Below are 18711 nucleotides of genomic sequence, written 5' to 3' on the forward strand. Positions count from 1 at the left end.
ATTCGAGACCCGGTGGAGGCAGATAGTGGTTCGGATCCCACTTTAAACTGTAGGTTCAGTCCCGATTAGGCTTACTGTGCATAAAGTGCACTTAAAACGACAAATCAATCAATCAATCATAAGGCAATCCTGCATTAGAAGCCCAAATAAATCAATTGCTCGTAGAAGTTTAGCATTAGGGATTCCAAAAACTACCATTCAAAATGTTCTGCACAAACGCCTAAAGCTCCGCGCTTACAAAATTCAGCTGCTGCATGAACCTAAACCAAACGACAAACAAAAATGTGTGGGATTTGCTGCATTTATGCTCAACAGCATCTATGATGATGCAACTTTCCTACAGCGCGTTTGTTTTAGTGACTAAGCAACATTTCATGTGAATGGGTGTGTTAATCGACATAACTCTCACATTTGGGGTTCACAGCCACCAAGGGAGATTCATGAGTACATTCGCGGGTCACCTAAGGTGAACGTCTGGTGTGGGACTGCTGTATGATCGCGTTGTTGGTCCCTTCTTCTTCAATGAAAATACCATTACCGGGCATGTGTACCTTGACATGCTTCAACAGTATGTGTTTCCACAACTTGAAGACTGGGAACAACAAAAGGGGAATAGAGTTACTTTCATGCAGGATGGAGCTCCTCCTCATTTTAGATGCATTGTTTGTGATGTCTTAAATGAAAGGTTCCCAAATCAAATGCCATGGTTGGAAGGGGTGGACCAATTCCCTGGCCATCTTGAAGCCTAGACCTACCACCACTAGACTTTTTCTGTGAAGATACGTTAAAAACATTGTGTACGCTGAGAAGATAAGGAATATGCAGCACCTATAAGAGAGGGTAGCTGCAGCAATTGCAACTGTAACTCTGGACACGATTCAGAAGACGTGGCAGGAGACTGTATATTGTCCAGACATCACCAGAGCTACTAATGGCACACATATCAAAGTGTACTAAGATAAGTCTAAAACTTTTAAACTTTTCTGAATTATAATAATTTCAGTAACTCTACTTCCAGTGAAAATAAAATTTTCTGGATGTACTACACAATTATTTTCCTGTAGTTTATGGTTATTACAAGCATAAGAAAAAAGTTTTTCTTTGTGACGTTTCAGGAGAACACACGCTCCTTTCATCATACATTTATTTTCATTTTGACTAAAGATACAGTTATAACAATGGTTAGTAATTTTTTTAAACAAAAGAATCTGTTATATAACGGATGTTGTCAATGTTACATTGTTGTAATATAGCAACTTAACTATATATGTTATGCTTGTAATAACCGTAAACTACAGGAAAATAATTCTATAATGCAAGCAATGCGTACATAACAGTTGGGCTGAAAAGTTCGTAGGCTAACATAGTAAAAAATATTTTTTTGACAAAATTCGATTTTATTATTCAATATAGTTGCCTTCGAGGGCGATACAACGATTATAGCGGTCATACAATTTTTCGATGCCATTTTTATAGTACGATTTCTCTTTAGCCTCAAAATAGGCCTCAGTTTCGGCGATTACCTCTTCATCAGTGCTAAATTTATTTCCAGCGAGCATTCTTTTAAGGTCTGCAAACAGGAAAAGTCACTGGGGGCCAGATCTGGAGAATATGGTGGATGGGGAAGCAATTCGTAGTCTAATTCATATAATTTTGCCATCGTTTTCATTGATTTCTGACACGGTGCATGCTATAACCTTGCCAGCCAACTGTTGCGTCTTTCCACGCTTTGGATTCGGTTCATCACGTGCAGTCCACTCGGCTGACTGTCGATTGGACTCTGGAGTGTAGTTATGGAGCCATGTTTCATCCATTGTAATATATCGACGGAAAAATTCGTGTTTATTACGGTTGAATATCGCTAAACATGGCTCCGAATCATCAAAACGTTGTTGCTTTTGATCGATTGTGAGCACGCGTGGCACCCATTTTGCACACAGCTTTCGCATGTTCAAATATTCATGCACAACATGTCCAACACGTTCCTTTGATATTTTTAAAGTCTCAGCTATCTCGATCAACTTCACTTTACGATCATTTAAAATTATTTTGTGGACTTTTTTTATGTTTTCGTCGGTAACAGCCTCTTTGGGGCGTCCACTGCGTGCATCGTCTTCGATGCTCATTTCGCCTCGTTTAAATTTAGCAAACCACTTCTCAACGGTTGATTTTCCTGGTGCAGAGTCCGAATAATGTTTATCAAGCCAAGCCTTGGCTTCAACAGTATTTTTTTTCGCCAAAAAGCAATGCTTTATTAACACACGAAATTCTTTTTTATCCATTTTTTCACAATAACAAAAGCTGCTTCCCTCACAATGCTATATCTCACGAACTAATTATCCGGCAGCTGTGAAATTTATACACGTATCTTTTGAAGGTTAGTACTAAGTAAAAATTACATGGATTTAATTCTAGTAACGCCATCTATGAGTCAGCCTACGAACTTTTCAGCCCAACTGTTTCAAGAAAAACTACTACACCATTGTAACATAAAAATATTTTTCATAATATTTGTAGTAACCGAATTTTGAAGACTTTTTCTAATGATAGTTTGCAAAATAGCAGCTGCCATGTTTATTTACAGCTTAATGATGACACTACTTACGGTTTAACATGATTAGTATTTTGTACATTATTCTACACAAATATTTCCTATTTTTGCCCATAAAAATTATTGAACTTCAAATCAATGTACTTACAGTTTACATATTACATTTCCTTTCATATGATCTTAATTTCATCAGTACATATAAATTTTGTTTATATTATTTATCTTTCTTAGAGCATAATAAGCATCATTCAATGATTATGAGATTAATGTACTTTCACCAGAAGTGATTCCGATATCTATAAATTCCTTATGTAGGTTATTCTATACATTTTTTTCTATACAGTGATATAAATCAAACCACCTTGGTACATAAAAAGGAAAACATTTGGTCTTGATAATGAGATATCAAAAATCGAGCACAGATGTATTGGTACTCTAGTCCAGAATCATATCAAAATAAAATCCAGATAAAGACTTATCATGTCTTTGCTGTAAACCTACTTACTTTCATATTTTGGTGGAGGAGCAAATGATTTTAGCCCTGCTATGGTCTGTCTTGTAGCACTTCCTGAAAATAATTGAAATTATTAAATTAAAACTACAATAGTCAAGTTTTGATACATTTATAATTTCAATAGTAATTGTAATTTATACGATGTTAAAAAATAAGTTACTATAGTAGGGATGGACAAACATGAATCTTTGCTCGTACTGGTAACATCACTCCAAAATGTTCCAAGAAAACCCTGCATGGTTCTTTTACCTCCTTAATGAATACATGTAACCAAATTATTTTAATAAGTCTTTGCATATTTGTGTATTTACTTTAGAAAAACAGTGCAGCTATACAAATTATGACTACAAATAACTAAACTTTGCACTAAAGTACAGGCTATTTATACATATGTCAAATCAGTAACATATTATTTATATTATTAGCAATTTTGTTGATCAAGTAATAGACAGATATGTTACTGGCTGACACCCATGCAGTAATGCTTAATACTAGCTTGCCCGTGCCCTACAACACACATGAGAGGATGAACAAAAGTCACTGGTTTCCACGCACTGTGTGGCAATGTCAACCGGGCTGCATTGCCTAGTTCAAACATCAGACAGTCCTCTCTCCGGGGCACTTGGGTGTCATCACTGATCTTTCGAACAAATACATTCAGTTTGTATCACATGGATTACATTAACCTACAACGATATATTTCATTCTCTGAAACCTCCAAACACACGGGGTTGTGCTTCGACATGGTAACAGCGCATAGTTCTGCCAAGCACCTAATTTCATGGCTGTGTGTTTAGTTATAATAATTACGAAAATTACCATGAGTGATAAAAAATAATAAGTAATTATTGCAAGAGTGTCACGGAAAAATTTTACCATTCACTAAAACTCACAAAAAATATTAATTTTTCATCAATGCTATTTTGTTTATGTAGGTGCAATTATCTATTAATTACGATAATAATAAAAGTTACCATATTTACCAACTATTGTGCACTGTCACTGGAACGAGTGTCTTCAATAACACTCATCCAGTGCCTGATATGTCCACCACGTGAACATTGCTTCCTATATACGTACGTTACATTTATGTCTTTATGAACAAACATACAGAAATACTGGGAATGCCCTAGGGAACATTGTAATTTATTTTCAAATTTATGTAAACATTTTCACAGCTGAAAAATCTAAAAGCTAGAGATGGTGGGCTTGCAGCACCCACCCCCCTATGGTAAGCTAGGGTTAACATATCCTTACACAACTTAAATCTTTGAGATTCTCCATGTAGTCCAGTTCTGGAAGTGGAAATTATTAGGCGTGAGGATGTTTGCTTGAGTCTTGGGAATAGCGGAATTCATTTGATTTTTGTTATTTAATGTCGCTTTTTTGCCACTTCTGACCGAGTTTCAGTTGGTGTTTTGTAAGTCCACTTTATGCACAGTAAAGCTAATCGAGACTGAACCTACAGTTTAAAGTGGAATCCGAACCACTATGTGCCTCCACCGGGTATTGAACCTGGGCCCCCTTGATTACAAGGCGACGAAGCTACCACTGCACCATCTGGGAGGTCCTGCCACTTTTGACTAATATGATAAATTTGATGAAGGGACACACACACAGAACACCCAGGTCTAGGCCAGGATTCATATCCAGGGCCCCTGGCATCATAGCATGCATTCAATGCTAAGCAGTCCACCTTGGATGCTGGATGGGGAAGTAAAGTAGAAATGCTCTATTCATTTAACACAAGACAAGACAGGTGTGGGGGTGCTTTGCATAACATTTCCTAGCTGGAGGGATACCAACCCCTTTCACTTTCAGAACAGAACTAACAGCAATTATGCTGTGAATGAATTTGATACAATATTTTTCACAAGAGCTATAAATAGCATTGCTATAATCCTTGAATACACCACAGACACCTTTGTTTTCAGTGTATCAGATGAACCTCAGTAGCTTGGTTGGTAGAGCAGTACCACAGCATGTCAGACCAGTGGCCAGCTTTCAAGTTCTCATCGAGCCTGCAATTCTTTGCCAAAATTTCTACACAGTAAATATTGTTGATGTGTGTGTGTGTGTGTAAATTTCAGGTGTAGGGATGTGACGACCTCATCACCCAGTGACTTGATAACTGCAGTTAGTCAACCAACAGAGTGAAATGCTCAACATTTTGCTCTGTTGGGATTTACAGAGCTGTCCTGTTACAGCTCTATGAGCATCCCACAATCAGCAGAAGTTGGTTGACTACAATGTGATCCTCCCAGCTAGATCCGAGGGATCCACTGACCAACGACAGGTGCGGTCCTCCATTCATATTGGGGGTTAGGCGTAGAGCTGACAACTCTGCACTGTAAAAAGACATGTCGAGAAACAGCAATATGAGGCCATGGATGTTCCAAAGGTAAAATATTCGGATCTCCGGGCGGGGACTACTTTGGGAGGTCCCTGGACTAAGGATAAGATCTACATTAGGAATAAGGATATTAAATTAGGCACCTGGAATGTTCTGAGCCTTTACAGGCCTGGGGCATTTCAGTGTACAGTTAATGAGATAGTTAAGTATAAATTAGATGTAGTAGCTGTCCAGGAAGTTACGTGGCCAGGAGAAGGGAATTGTAAAATTAAAAATTATACTTTTTTTCTATGGTGGTACTGAAAATCATAATTTTGGAACAGGCTTTTTCATAAATAATAGAATTATCTCGGCTCTTAAAACAGTAGAATTTATTAATGATAGGATATCATATGCAGTTTTACAGGGTAGGTGGTGTAAAATTATTTCAATAAACATACATGCACCAACGGAAGATAAAGATGATAATACTAAAGATGATTTTTATACAGAGTTAGAACAGGTCTTCGATAAATTTTCTCAGTATGATATGAAAATTCTGTTAGGTGACTGTACTGCACAGATTGGCAAAGAAGAGACATTTAAACCCATGATTGGTAAAGAAAGTCTTCATGAATTAAGTAGTGATAACGGTATAAGATTAATTACTTTTGCAACCTCAAAGAATTTAATTGTGAAAAGTACCACTTTTAAACATAAATATATCCATAAATATACCTGGTCCTCTCCAGATGGTAAAACTCATAATCAGATAGATCATATTCTCATTGATAAGAGAAGGCATACTAGTATAATTGACGTTCGTACATATAGAGGTGCTGACTGTGCCAGTGACCATTATTTAGTAATTGCTAAATTAAGAGAAAGACTCTCAGTGATAAATCATAAGCAACAAAATCTAAAGGTAATAAAATTTAATATAGGAAAATTTGCTGATGAACGAATTAAGAAAGATTACCAAATTAAACTGTCAAAAAGATTTGATGTTTTGCATGTTACTTCTCTCTTCATAAAATTTTGTGTTCTCATTTAATATCTAAGAAACTAAAAGTTAAAATATACAAAACCGTAATTTTGCCTGCAGTATTATATGGATGTGAAACTTGGTCCCTTACATTGAAAGAGGAACATAAATTGAGAGTATTTGAAAATAAGATCCTTTGGAAAATATTTGGACCTAAAAGGGATGAGGAGACAGGTGAGTGGAGAAGGTTACATAATTTAGAACTACATAATTTGTATTCATGTCCAGATATTATTAGAATGATTAAATCAAGAAGACTTAGGTGGGCAGGCCATGTGGCACGAATGGGAGGAGAGAGAGGAGTTTACAGGATTCTTGTTGGGAAACCTGATGGTAAGAGACCTGTAGGAAGGCCAAGACGAAGATGGAGGGACAACGTTGAGATGGATCTAAAGGAAATTGGTAGGGATGGAAAAGAGTATATAGATCTTGCTCAAGATAGGGACAGATGGAAGGTCTGTGTTGCTGCAGCCATGAACCTTCAGGTTTAAGAAGGCTAGAGAGTTAGTTAGTTAGTGTGTGTGCTAAGTTATAAGGTAATATACAGCTCCACAATGGGATAAACTGGGCACCATCGACATCATCAAAGGCAACAGATTCTGTTATGGTGGCACTGACATATATTTCGATGCAGTTAAAACAAAACAATTGAAAAATCAAGTAAAACCACGGCTAGCCCAGTAGCTCAGTCCTCGTCAAGACATAAAATTATAAATTCAAGCTTAAAGACCATTAGAACACATGCATTTTGTAAATGTCAAAGTTTCTTTTAAGCTCACTTTATGCTCACATAGGTTAATCACACTGAAGATGCAGTTTTAAGTGACATCCAAATCATTGTGCAATGTTCCCCCACTAGTGATTGAACCTGGGACCTTTTGATTAAATGGTGATGTATTGTACATGAACAAAATCCTATACATATCTACAAGAACATACACAGCTGCACAGAAGACGACCTCCATGATGAAATAGCATGCAAACCTGAAACAGGACTAAGCAACTGTTACACCGAATGCCAGCTATCCATGTGGTGTGCAAAAGCAGAAGCCTAGCTCAGACACCCACGAGACAGAGATAACCCGAAACACAATACCAAACCAAAATGAATCACTTTTCCATACCAGCCCAAGACATCAGGCAAATTATCCAAGGCCCTCAAACCCTTCAACATCCGACTAACACACAAACCTGTATCCTGAATCGGAAGAGCCCTACACAACTTCAAGAGATACTAGCTACCCAAACTTACAAACCCTCGTGTCTACAAGGCCACATGCCAATGCCACAACAGCTACATTGCCAGAGCCATCCACACTGTTCAAGAACGGATGAACACGTAAAATATGCCAAAAAGGACACACAAAAATCAGGCCTCTCTCAACACCTCCACTCCACAAACCACAACACCAAAGAAACCCATGCCATCATCCAACAGAAACCAGCGCCGAACTTGGACAATGAACAGGTACATCCAACTTGGCACCCCATCCTCCAAATAATCCCAGACCACAATTGGAGAAGATGCAGTGCACCTACTCAAACCCCCCCCCCCCCCCCTTCCTCTAGCCACCAAAGAACAGGAAACACATCACACCGAGCAACACAGCACAGCAGACAGCCCAGCACCCAACCACCACCCAGCAATGCCACCTGACAACAGAAGGCAGAGCAGACGACGCAAGCCAGGAAACACACAACAGTACCACCAAATGGGAGAAAATACAACTACCACCGCCTGGGAACTAACAAAGCAGTGACACACTACCATCTCCGCTCCAGATGACGTACCCTTAGTGAACGAAGGCAGTGAGCCTTCAAAATTAATCTGAATGAGCCATTAAATTGTGCAACGTGGAAATAAAAAAAATCACGTAAGTAATTCTTAAACCGCGCTTTCCGCATCCATCATGAATGAATACCAAAAAGGATTTCTGGCTACCTACTTCATTTCTTGTGTACAGGAAATTTTCATTCCCTTTTTTTGTGCTTACATGAGTAGATTAGGCAGGTCAGGCTTGTTCAGAGCTCTTCAAATTATATTCATGTTGAGATTTTCCAACTTTAAACCACTGCTTTAAATTTTTATGTACCTACATTTCAGAGACTGACTCTGTCTCCGTCCACAGGGTAGTGTGGCCTCAGCTGCCGAAAACTAATCCTCCTAGGCAGTACATTTATATTCTATCATATAGACCCCTGCTCCAAACACTTCGCATGTCCAAGTACTGAACAAATGGGTAATTAGAGAACAGCACATTACCCTGAGGATAGAGACAGAATCAGTCTCCGAAACTTAGGTACAAAAATGGAAACAGTGAAGAAGAAAAAACCTCAATATTAATTAATTACCACTTCAAATTTTAGTTATGCCCCAACACACTTATAATAACCCATGGCTCAAAGGGCCTTGAGCTATCTCCCGACTGTCAGTCTCCCTCCCACAATCCTACCTAGAGGTGTGGAGATCTTCAACCGGTAATAGGGTGACGTGGGTCAGCATGTTGAACCCTCAGTCCTTATAGGAGATATACGAGACGGGGTTACGCTACTAACTCGTAGCTCCCCAATTTCCTCACGATGGTGGGTTGCCACCAGTCCTATACACAGGCCTAAAACCCAGATACTGAACCCAGGCAGATTCGAACCCATGCCATTATGCAGTCAGAGTCCAAAGTACAGCACCTTAGATTGCACGGCCACAAAGGAAGATGCCCCAACGCACTTACAGCATTACTATTTATACATTTTGAGTAGGTTTGATTGCCTTAGTATTTCAGCACTTTCCTTCAATTTCTGCATGGGTACACTTGTTTTTACCACCTGAAAAAACAGCAGCAACTTAGGAGCATGGATGAAAGCATATTTATTATACTTTACACAACATAATCCTTTACAAATTAATATGTTTTGCATCCTTTAAACACACAATAAAATTCTTCATGTAAGAGAAGTAGATACTGTTTAAGGCATTGTTGTACGTTTTCGTGAATCCTAAGAGGGCACCTCCTGTTAGAAGACTGTGCAAGGACTCTATCACTGTGTTGCGTAATGATTTTGGGATACACAACAATTTCTTGCTTCCGGCAGTAATTTTATGTTGCCTGTACAACAAACCATTATTGATGACGTAATCACAGGCTTGTCATTGAAGGGAGAGGTCGGGCAGGTCATTGGTGCCCCCTTCATTGTTACCTTCAAATATTTTAATGATCTGGCCGAAAAATGAGTCTTCCCTTTGGTGTGTCGCAACATCTATGGTGTCGTCTTCGAGTAGCAGCAGCTGAGGCTCTGGCAACTCCAGGTCTTCCTCTTCTGGGCTATTCGTAGTTTCCCTTGAGATCGCGTAGGCGATATTCTGTGTTGTTTTACAATGAATAGGCGTAAAACGGTATTCTTCGAGTGATGACATCCATCGAAACAACTTCGGCATTAACGGCTTAGCTGTCTTCATAAAAGTGATCGCTCGGTTGTCTGTGTACAGATTGAAATGTCGCCCGAGGACATAGAATCGGAAGGATTTCGGTGTGTATAAAATATAAGTAGCTCCTGCTCGACAGTGGACAGTCGTTTCTCTGCGTCCGTCAATGCCCGGGAGCAATGCGATACTGGTAAAAATTCACCAATTGTATTGGGTTGGAGCAACACGCCTCCGATAACCTGATTGCTGGCATCTGTATAAACTCTTGCCTCTTTCTGGGGATTGTATGGTTGCAATACCGGAGCGGTAATAAGAGCTTGTTTCAATTTTCGAAAGCTGCTTGCTGCTCTTCCTTCCAGACGAACTTCTTGCCTTTGCCAATGAGTCGTTGTAATGGCATAGCTATGTCTGAGTATGATTTTATATACCGACGAACATACGAAGTTAAACCCAAAAAGGACCTAATTTGCTTGATGGTGGTGTGAGTCTTGTAATTTTTGATAGAAGATACAATCCTGTCACTTAAATGGTATCCAAAACAACCCACACGATGGCCCAAGGCTAATAAATTGAAATAACCCCATTTGCACTTCTCTGGGGCAAGCTTGAGCCCGGAGTGCTGTAAACATTGCAACATTTGTTCCAAAGTTGTCAGCATTTCTTCAAAAGTGTCAAAGCAGAATAAGTCATCTACGTAATGGGCGAAGTTGTTACTGTCCATTCCAGAGCAAGTCATATGTATACATCAGGTCATTGCCGCTGGTGACGTCACTAGTCCCATTGGGGTGACCTCCATCTGCTACTGTCCTAAACCAGGTACAGTGAAAGCAGTCTACGGCTTAGAATCCTCACAGAGGGGTATATTAAAGAATCCAGACTTTAAATCAGCACATGAATAGTATTGGCATCCTCCCATGTTATGTATAGAATTTCATTAATATTACTCAAACTGATGGCGTTGAACACAGTCCTCGAATTAAGTACCCAGTAATCCTGTACTAGCCTGTAACTACTGCTTTTCTTCTTTACAAGAATAATTGGAGAGTTAAATGGAGAGTTTGTATGACTAATTACTCCTTGACGCAATAAAGTGTCAATTTGATCACCAATTTCTGTCCGTAAGTGGACCGGAATAGGATAAGCTGGTAAATTAAATTCAGAGTGAAAAAAGCAAATTAGCACCTTGAAGAATCTTTGGTACCAGTCTGTTATAGGGAAAACACATTTCACTTGTCCATTTAGTCTTTTTTTACATTCGTACTTACATATTATGCATTGCAAAATACAGGGTGTCCGGAATGGGACTGACAGTTTTTAAAAGTTTGTGGTTTAAATTTGGATAGAAGTAGATAAAAAGAAAAGCAAGCATTTTGAAGATAAATTCACCAAGTTTTATTGGTAGCAGTTACATCTCAGCACAGCTCAGTATAGCTCCTTTTGTGATACGGAGGATGTCCAACCTGAATTCAATTTCTCTCCACGTATTCTGTAGCATCAGAGGCGTGACAGAAGCAATCACATTCCTAATTCGGTTCTACAGTTTTTGTAGGTTTTGTACCTTTGGATCAGAATACAGAATGTCCTTCACATAACCCCAGAGAAAAAGGTCCAGAGGGGTCATATCAGGCGAGCGTGGTGGCTAGGAAATTGGCCCATCACAGCCTATCCAATGATCAGGAAATTTTCTATCAAGATACTCCCACACTTGTAGGCTCTAATGTGGTGGGGCACCATCTAGTTGGAATATCACTGTAGGTTGTAAATGACATAATTGGGGAACTGCAAAGTTTTTGAGCATATCTAGGCACACATTTCCTGTTATTGTTTGCTCCACAAAAAGGATAGGCCAATTTCCTGGTAACCACGCTCGCCTGATGTTAGTCCTCTGGACATTTTTCTCAGGGGTTATGTGAAAGACGTTCTGTATTCTGGCCCAAAGTTACGAAACCTACAAGAACTGCAGGAACAAATTAGGAATGTGATTGCTTCTGTCATGCCCCTGATGCTACAGAATACGTGGAGAGAAATTGAATTCAGGTTGGACATCCTCCATATCACAAAAGGAGCTCATGTGGAGCTATACTGAGCTGTGCTGAGTTGTAACTGCTACCAATAAAACGTGGTGAGTTTATCTTCAAAATGCTTGCTTTTCTTTTTATTTACTTCTATCCAAATTACAACCACAAACTTTTAAAAACCATCAGTCCCATTCTGCACCCTGTATTATTTAAGGTGGGATTTTGCTTTACTCACTGAAATAATTGTAATTTTTCACATTACGAGTATTTATCGTTCGTTGCTTTTTCGCTTCTGTTACGCACAATATGGCGGGCAAATCTTGATTAGCGTTGTCTATCATCTGTGGGTATGCAGAGTTTCAAACCATCTTAACCGAAAAATTCCTACTTTCGTGTTACAGATTTTTTTTTCCCCCGGGTTCCAAAACCCCACGAACCATGCCCGGATAGCCCCACACACCATTTACGGTAACGGTTCCGATTGTTTTATGATTTCTCCTACCACAAAGACTAATTATCGTAGAATTTTGGAAATCATTGTCACACGAAATTTGAACCTTCCTTAAAGCAATGAGCACTGTTTGGACTCGAAAAACAGTTATTTATGTTGAAAAAAACAACTTGAAAATTACCTTACGCACATCTCATTGACAAGATATTCTCCGTCGACAAGAGACAGTAAATATCATAGAAGCGTGGGAATGAATGTAGAAGGAAATCGGAACCTTAGTAGAATGTATTTAGATACTTTATTTTAATGCTAAGGGAACCAAACCTAACCTGCCTAACCTAACCACGAAAGCATATATTGAACAAAACCTTAAGTAATCGGTAAAATTCCGCAGTATATGTTCATAGATGTACATGTAAATTGAACCATGTAAAAATTGCATTTGTAGCATGATGAAATTGATATAAAAAAAAAGGAAATTGGGCTCAATTCGGAATTAAACAAACTGAAGGTAGGCTGAAGAAATATTCAGTTTTGAAAAGAAAAATGGGTACCAGTTTCATAGATCGGAGACACATTAAAATCGGATATTTTGTGTTTTGCATGGTTCGTATTTACCAATCGTGTATTGCGGAACATAGTTCAAAGTGCCATTATGCTTTTTACACGAAAGAAACACTTTTCCTACTAAAATAACACATTTTTCTAAGTGCTACCAAATGCACATAACGATGCGATATCGCTTACTTTGCAAATGATATCACTTCTTTTGTTTTCGAATATCAGTGTTTCCAACCTTCACCGAAAAATACCTACTATCGTGTTCGTCACGTGTGCAAATTGTACATCATGTACGGGTAGCTGGTGGATAGCCCCACGAACCATTCACGGATATCCCCACGAACCATTCCGATAAGGTTAGGTTAGGTTAGGCAAGCATAGTTAAAAAAAGGGGGGTTGGAAACACTGAGAGGGGGTTACGTCATCCAACGTATTGAGCATCCGGTTCACACAGGAAAGCAATGGCAATTGTGCATCGGTGAGATATTTCTATTGAAAAATACAAGATTTCCCGCTCAAATAGATTCCACGATGTAAGAAAATACCTCGACTAACGTTGGAAACCTTAGAGAAACTCATTTCCGCAAGTAGTTTCTTCTGTAAAAATGAAGAAATGTGTCTCCGATGAGTGAAACTGTTACCGAAAAATGAACTATTGGTAAAATTTCAGTAACCACCAAACTTCTCTAATTCCCTTCTTTTTCACATTGATACTTACGGATTCTGCATTCCTAAGGATTCTTGAAGGTGGCGGGGTGTAAGGGGTGATCTTCCACGTAGTACACCCAAATGTCAACCTCACTTCCACGTTAGTGCACCCTGGACTTAAGACTAACGAGGCTCTGGCAACTGGCCCCATGACCAGTATAATTTTGTTTGTATTGTCCTGTTCTTTTGTCCTTATGTGTGCTGAGTGCCCCTGTACAGCCTCAGCTTTTAACAGAAGTCAGAACATTTTAAATTTTTCAGTTATGTAACGTTAGAGTTGTTATTTGCAATGGTAAGGGGCTGGCCCCCGTATAATGTGACAGGAGCAAAATAGCCTAAGTGCTGACGCTCCCAAAATTTTAAATTCAAATTCTAGTCAAATTCTAGTCTTGAAGGTAGCATTTCGTTTTATCCATGCAAATAATCTCAATTAGACATATCGAGTATTTTTTTTTTTGTTGTTTGCTTTCACTTGCGTTACACACGATATGGCGGAGAAATCTTGACTAGAATTGTCCATGATCAGTGGTTATGCAGTGTTGCAACCTTGTTCATAGAAAAATACCTACTTTCGTGTTACTGATTTTGTATTTCTTTCCAGTTTCGGCAAACGCACGAACCATGCACGGATAGCCCCACGAACGATTGATAAATAGCCCCATGAACTATGCACGGCAAGGTTAGGTTAGGTTAGGTTCTGTTAGGTTAAGCAAACATAGCTAAAATTGTTTTTTAAAATTAGAAAAATATTTTTTTCAGTTTCGAAAACCCCACGTACCATGCACAGCAAGGTTAGATTAGGTTCTGTTATGTTAGGAAAACAGTTAAAATTGTTTTTTAAAATTAGAAAAATATTTTTTATTCGGGTACGAAAAACCCACGAACCATTCATTAATAGCCCCATGAACCATGCATGGCAAGATTAGGTTAGGTTATGTTAGGCAAACATAGTTAAATTTGTTTTTTAAAATTAGAAAAATATTTTTTCAGGTTCAAAAACCACACGAACCATGCACGGATAGCCCCACGAACTATTCATAAATAGCCCCACGAATCATTCATAGATAGCCCCATGAACCATTCACGGATAGCCCCACAAACCATTTACAGATAGCCACACGAACCACTCACGGATAGCACAACGAACTATTCATGAATAGCCCCACGAACCATTCATGAAGAGCCCCACAAACCAAGCCCCACGAACCATTCATAAATAGCCCCACGAACCATGCACGGCAAAGTTAGGTTAGGTTCTGTTAGGTTAGGCAAACCTAGTTAAAACTGATTTTTAAAATTAGAAAAATTGAAGATAATTTATTTTTTGGGACATTCCAATTCCTTCACAATTCCATGGTGAATTACAAATTCTACTGGATTTTCAACGCCATGCAATATCACCACGCATCCTGTGCAGGTCATATTGTCGCAAGTTCGTAATCAGAAATGATGAAGAGTAACGCACGTGGTAACAGTTTCATACATCGGAGACACATTTCTTCATTTTTACAGAAGAAACTACTTACAGAAATGAGTTTCTCTAAGGTTTCGAACGTTAGTCGAGGTATTTTCTTTCATTGTGGTATCTATTTGACCGGGAAATCATGTCTGTGTTTCCAATACCTTTCTTTTTTTAAACTATGCTTGCCTAACCTAACCTTATGGGAAATGGTTCGTAGGGCTATCCGTCAGCTACCCGTGCATAATGTACAATTTGAACACGTGACAGACACGATAGTAGGTATTTTTTCGAAGAAGAAGGTTGGAAACAATGATATTCGAAAACAAAAGAAGCGATATCGCACCAGTTACGTGCGTTCGGTAGCACTTAGAAGAATGAGTTATTTTATTTGAAAAAGTGGTAACACTTTACTAGACCCGAGACAGATTTCTTCAAATTTACAGGAGAAAGTACTTTTGCAAATCATTTTCTGTAGCGTTGTTGATGTTCGGGAATGTAGTTTTGATCCATTTTAATGCGAATGCATGTGGTTTTCTACGAAAATCTAATTCTGACGCGCTATTGTTGCTGCCGCCAATTGCTTTCTGCATGAGAGCACAATGTACGAATATTTTTGATGACGTAAACACCGTAGTAAGTGTTTCAACGCACGCACTCTTTTCGCTATAATATGATGTGCCGTTGTCCGTATATGCTAAATTGAATGAAGGGAGTGCTAATGGAACTGAACCTAACAGGCCTAACCTAACCTAGTAGGCATACCTCGTCCCCGTGATGGTTCGTGGGGCTATCGTGAATTTTTGGGCTAACGTCAATGGTTTTTGGGGCTAAACGTGGATGGGTTTTGGGGCTAACGTCAATGGTTTAATAATTACTCTTTACGTCGGAAATTGAACTTTTTTCGTGAAAAAATATCGTGAAGTGTTTTTATTTTTTTTTTAAATTTAGGTATTTTTCGGTGAACAAGGATACAACACTGCATGCACACTCCAAATCGACAAAACACTGGCACAACGCGCGATGAACAGGTAAGCTATCGCAATAGTACTCGTAAATGTAAGAAATATGCATTATTTTCGTTAGAAATTCATTATTTCACCTAAATAAAAGTTCCCGAATGCAGAATAGTACGTTAGCAATGTAAAAAAGTGTGAAATAAATCATTGACAGGTGTCTCAGGTATAGTAAAGTAGTACCGTTTCTTCTGTAGAAATGAAGAAATCTGTCCGAAGGATAGTAAACTAGTACCTTTGTACAAAATCGTAAAATTTATGAGGGGTTAGTGAACACATTACTCCCCCAACCTCTAGGGTTAATATCATAAAAAAAAAACTTACGGGATACTTTGCACGGAAGTTGACACGCATATAATCCCCATTTCGATGTAAAAACACGCAAAGACATGGCGTATGGCTTATTACAGCTTTCAGCGCTATTTTCACAAATCCCACGTAGCAAAGTAAATGATAGAAATGAGTTTTTGTTTTACAACTGTAGTTAAAATCCAATATCACAGTCTATACACATGCACAGATCTACACATGTTTATTCTTGATACACACTCGGGCACACAGATTACATCTCGATCTCTTGTATAGTGTTCTTTGTTCTTTTATTTGTTTGAATTTATTGAATGGATGCGTATGATCTAACAAACAATATATATATATATATATATATATATGTGTGTTTTATTTTTTTCATCCTTGTGAAAAATAAGTGCATAGTGAACTAAATATATTTTGCAAAAAACTCAGAAAGATGACTAAAATCGACTCACAGTTGATAGGGTTAAAAGAATAAGAAAAAGAAGTTTGTGTGTTTGGGAACAACGTCTGGGCTTTAGAAGAAGAAAAAGAAGAAGCTTTTGTAACCTTAGCAACAGTACAATTAACAAAAATGGCGGAAATTTGGAAGAGAACAGTTACCAGTGTCTCAGAGAAAATTTTCCCAGGGCTCTATCATCAACCGTACGCAGAGTCGGGATTTTTGAAGATTGGTAAATAATTGCAGATTTTACATTTACAGAGTTCCAATATTCTAAGATTTATGTTCGTTATTTCGCAGATTATAAAGTAAAACTAATATCCGTGCCACAGTACCATTTGTATTATACTGTATATTTTCGTAATCAATAGAATTCGGAACGACTCAAGAAGACCGGACCCATCTCCGATTTTCTTCATATTTGGCATACTCACTAATTGAGGCCTCCTAATCACGAATCTGAAGTTAAAAGTTGTCGGAAACGTCTAGAAATTGCAAAATAAGGCGCTAGTTTTCGGAATGGAAACTGTCGATTTTCGCGAAATTTTTTGTATATATATTCCTGATACTACCACGTCACCAAATTTTAACTATGTTTGCCTACCCTAACCACACGTCAATGGTTCGCAATTATTTTCCAATTTCTGGTAAAAATCTGATATCTGTCCCCACCACTTTAGCTGTCTCTTTTCAATTATTTTCTCTAGCGACTCCTGTTCCACTTCTCTTCTTATTCTTTCATTCCTCACTTTATCTCTCCTAGTCTTATTAACAGCTCTTCTCAGGTATTTCATTTCACTAGCCTGAATTTTACTCAGATGTTTATCTTGAAGTGGTAAACTTTCCATTCCATATGTTAATGTAGGGACCAAAACTGATTTGTATAGCTGCATTTTTGTCTTTACTGCCACTTCTTTCTTTCCCATTATTGTTTTACTGAACTGATAATATACTGTATTTGCTTTTCTTTTCCTATTTAGGATTTCTTCATCACACATCTACCATCACTTGTTATGATGGTTCCTAAATATTCATATTCATCTACTTCTTCCAAGTTCTCGTTTCCATATCTAATTGCTATTTCATGATCTTTTTCTCCTTTTGCCACCTGCATAACTTTACTTTTCTGAAGATTAATCTTCATCCCTTTTCTCGCAAGTTCTTCTCCCCATTCTATTACGCTCCTCTGTAAATTCTCTTCACTGCTAGCAATTAAGACTATATCATCAGCATATAGCAGTACTTGCAGTTGTACTGCTCTCATATTCCAATATCCTATTTGTACTCTTGGAGTTCTTCTTTTGCAAATTTTAGTTATGGAGTTCTTCTTTTGAAAATTTTAGTTATTTCATCCATTACATTAATGAAAAGTAAAGGACTGAGACTATCTCCCTGTTTAATTCCTTTTTCTATTTGAAATTCCTTAGACTCGTTTCCTTCTATTCTTACTATTCCTTTTACATCCTTATATACACTTCTTATTGCTTTAATAAGTTCCTTAGGTACTTCCTTACTTTCTAATGCCTCCCATAGATATTTTCTAGGTACCGAGTCAAATGCCGCTTTCAAGTCTAGAAATGCTAAGTATATTCTTTTAAATATCCATCATAATATTTGCACGAAGTATACCGGTAAAACTTCGGTATTGTCCCAATGGATTTCTTCATTTTTGCACAAGAAACTACTTACGGAAATAAGTTTCTGCAGCATTTAGAAGTTCGTGGAAGTATTTTCTTTCATCATGAAATCTATTTCACCGGGAAATCATGTATTTTTCAACAGAAATATCTCTCCGACGCACAATTACTGTTGCTTTCATTTGCTTGCACTACGTGAACCAAATGTTGCGAACGTTTGATGACGTAACTCCCTGTCAGTGTT

At 38.2% G+C, this 18711-nt stretch overlaps 2 protein-coding genes across 4 annotated transcripts in view; one reads left to right on the top strand and one right to left on the bottom strand.

The window, feature by feature from the left end:
* mRpL16 (mitochondrial ribosomal protein L16) overlaps nucleotides 1–16606 on the bottom strand; it is a 73742-nt gene extending 57136 nt beyond the window's left edge. Inside the window, exons 1-2 of the mRNA XM_083125901.1 lie at nucleotides 16401–16606; nucleotides 3057–3119 (exon numbers count right to left, since the gene is read on the bottom strand). Coding sequence (XP_082982027.1) covers nucleotides 3057–3119; nucleotides 16401–16467 — 130 coding nt within the window. The 5' untranslated portion in view covers nucleotides 16468–16606. The remainder of the gene's footprint in view (nucleotides 1–3056; nucleotides 3120–16400) is intronic.
* LOC145989862 (transmembrane protein 17B-like) overlaps nucleotides 1–18711 on the top strand; it is a 314067-nt gene that overhangs the window by 231017 nt on the left and 64339 nt on the right. For 2 of the 3 annotated variants that reach the window (XM_083125322.1, XM_083125323.1), the window contains exon 1: nucleotides 16958–17062. The exons of the other annotated variant lie outside the window; for it this stretch is intronic. In XM_083125322.1, the coding sequence (XP_082981448.1) occupies nucleotides 16963–17062 (100 nt within the window). In that variant the 5' untranslated portion in view covers nucleotides 16958–16962. Of the gene's footprint in view, nucleotides 1–16957; nucleotides 17063–18711 lie in introns of those variants that run through there. 3 annotated transcript variants of the gene reach the window in all.

Source organism: Lepisma saccharinum, chromosome 7 (genome assembly GCF_977018435.1).
Source record: "Lepisma saccharinum chromosome 7, izLepSacc3.1, whole genome shotgun sequence".
In the NCBI taxonomy this organism is placed as follows: Eukaryota; Metazoa; Arthropoda; class Insecta; order Zygentoma; family Lepismatidae; genus Lepisma; species Lepisma saccharinum.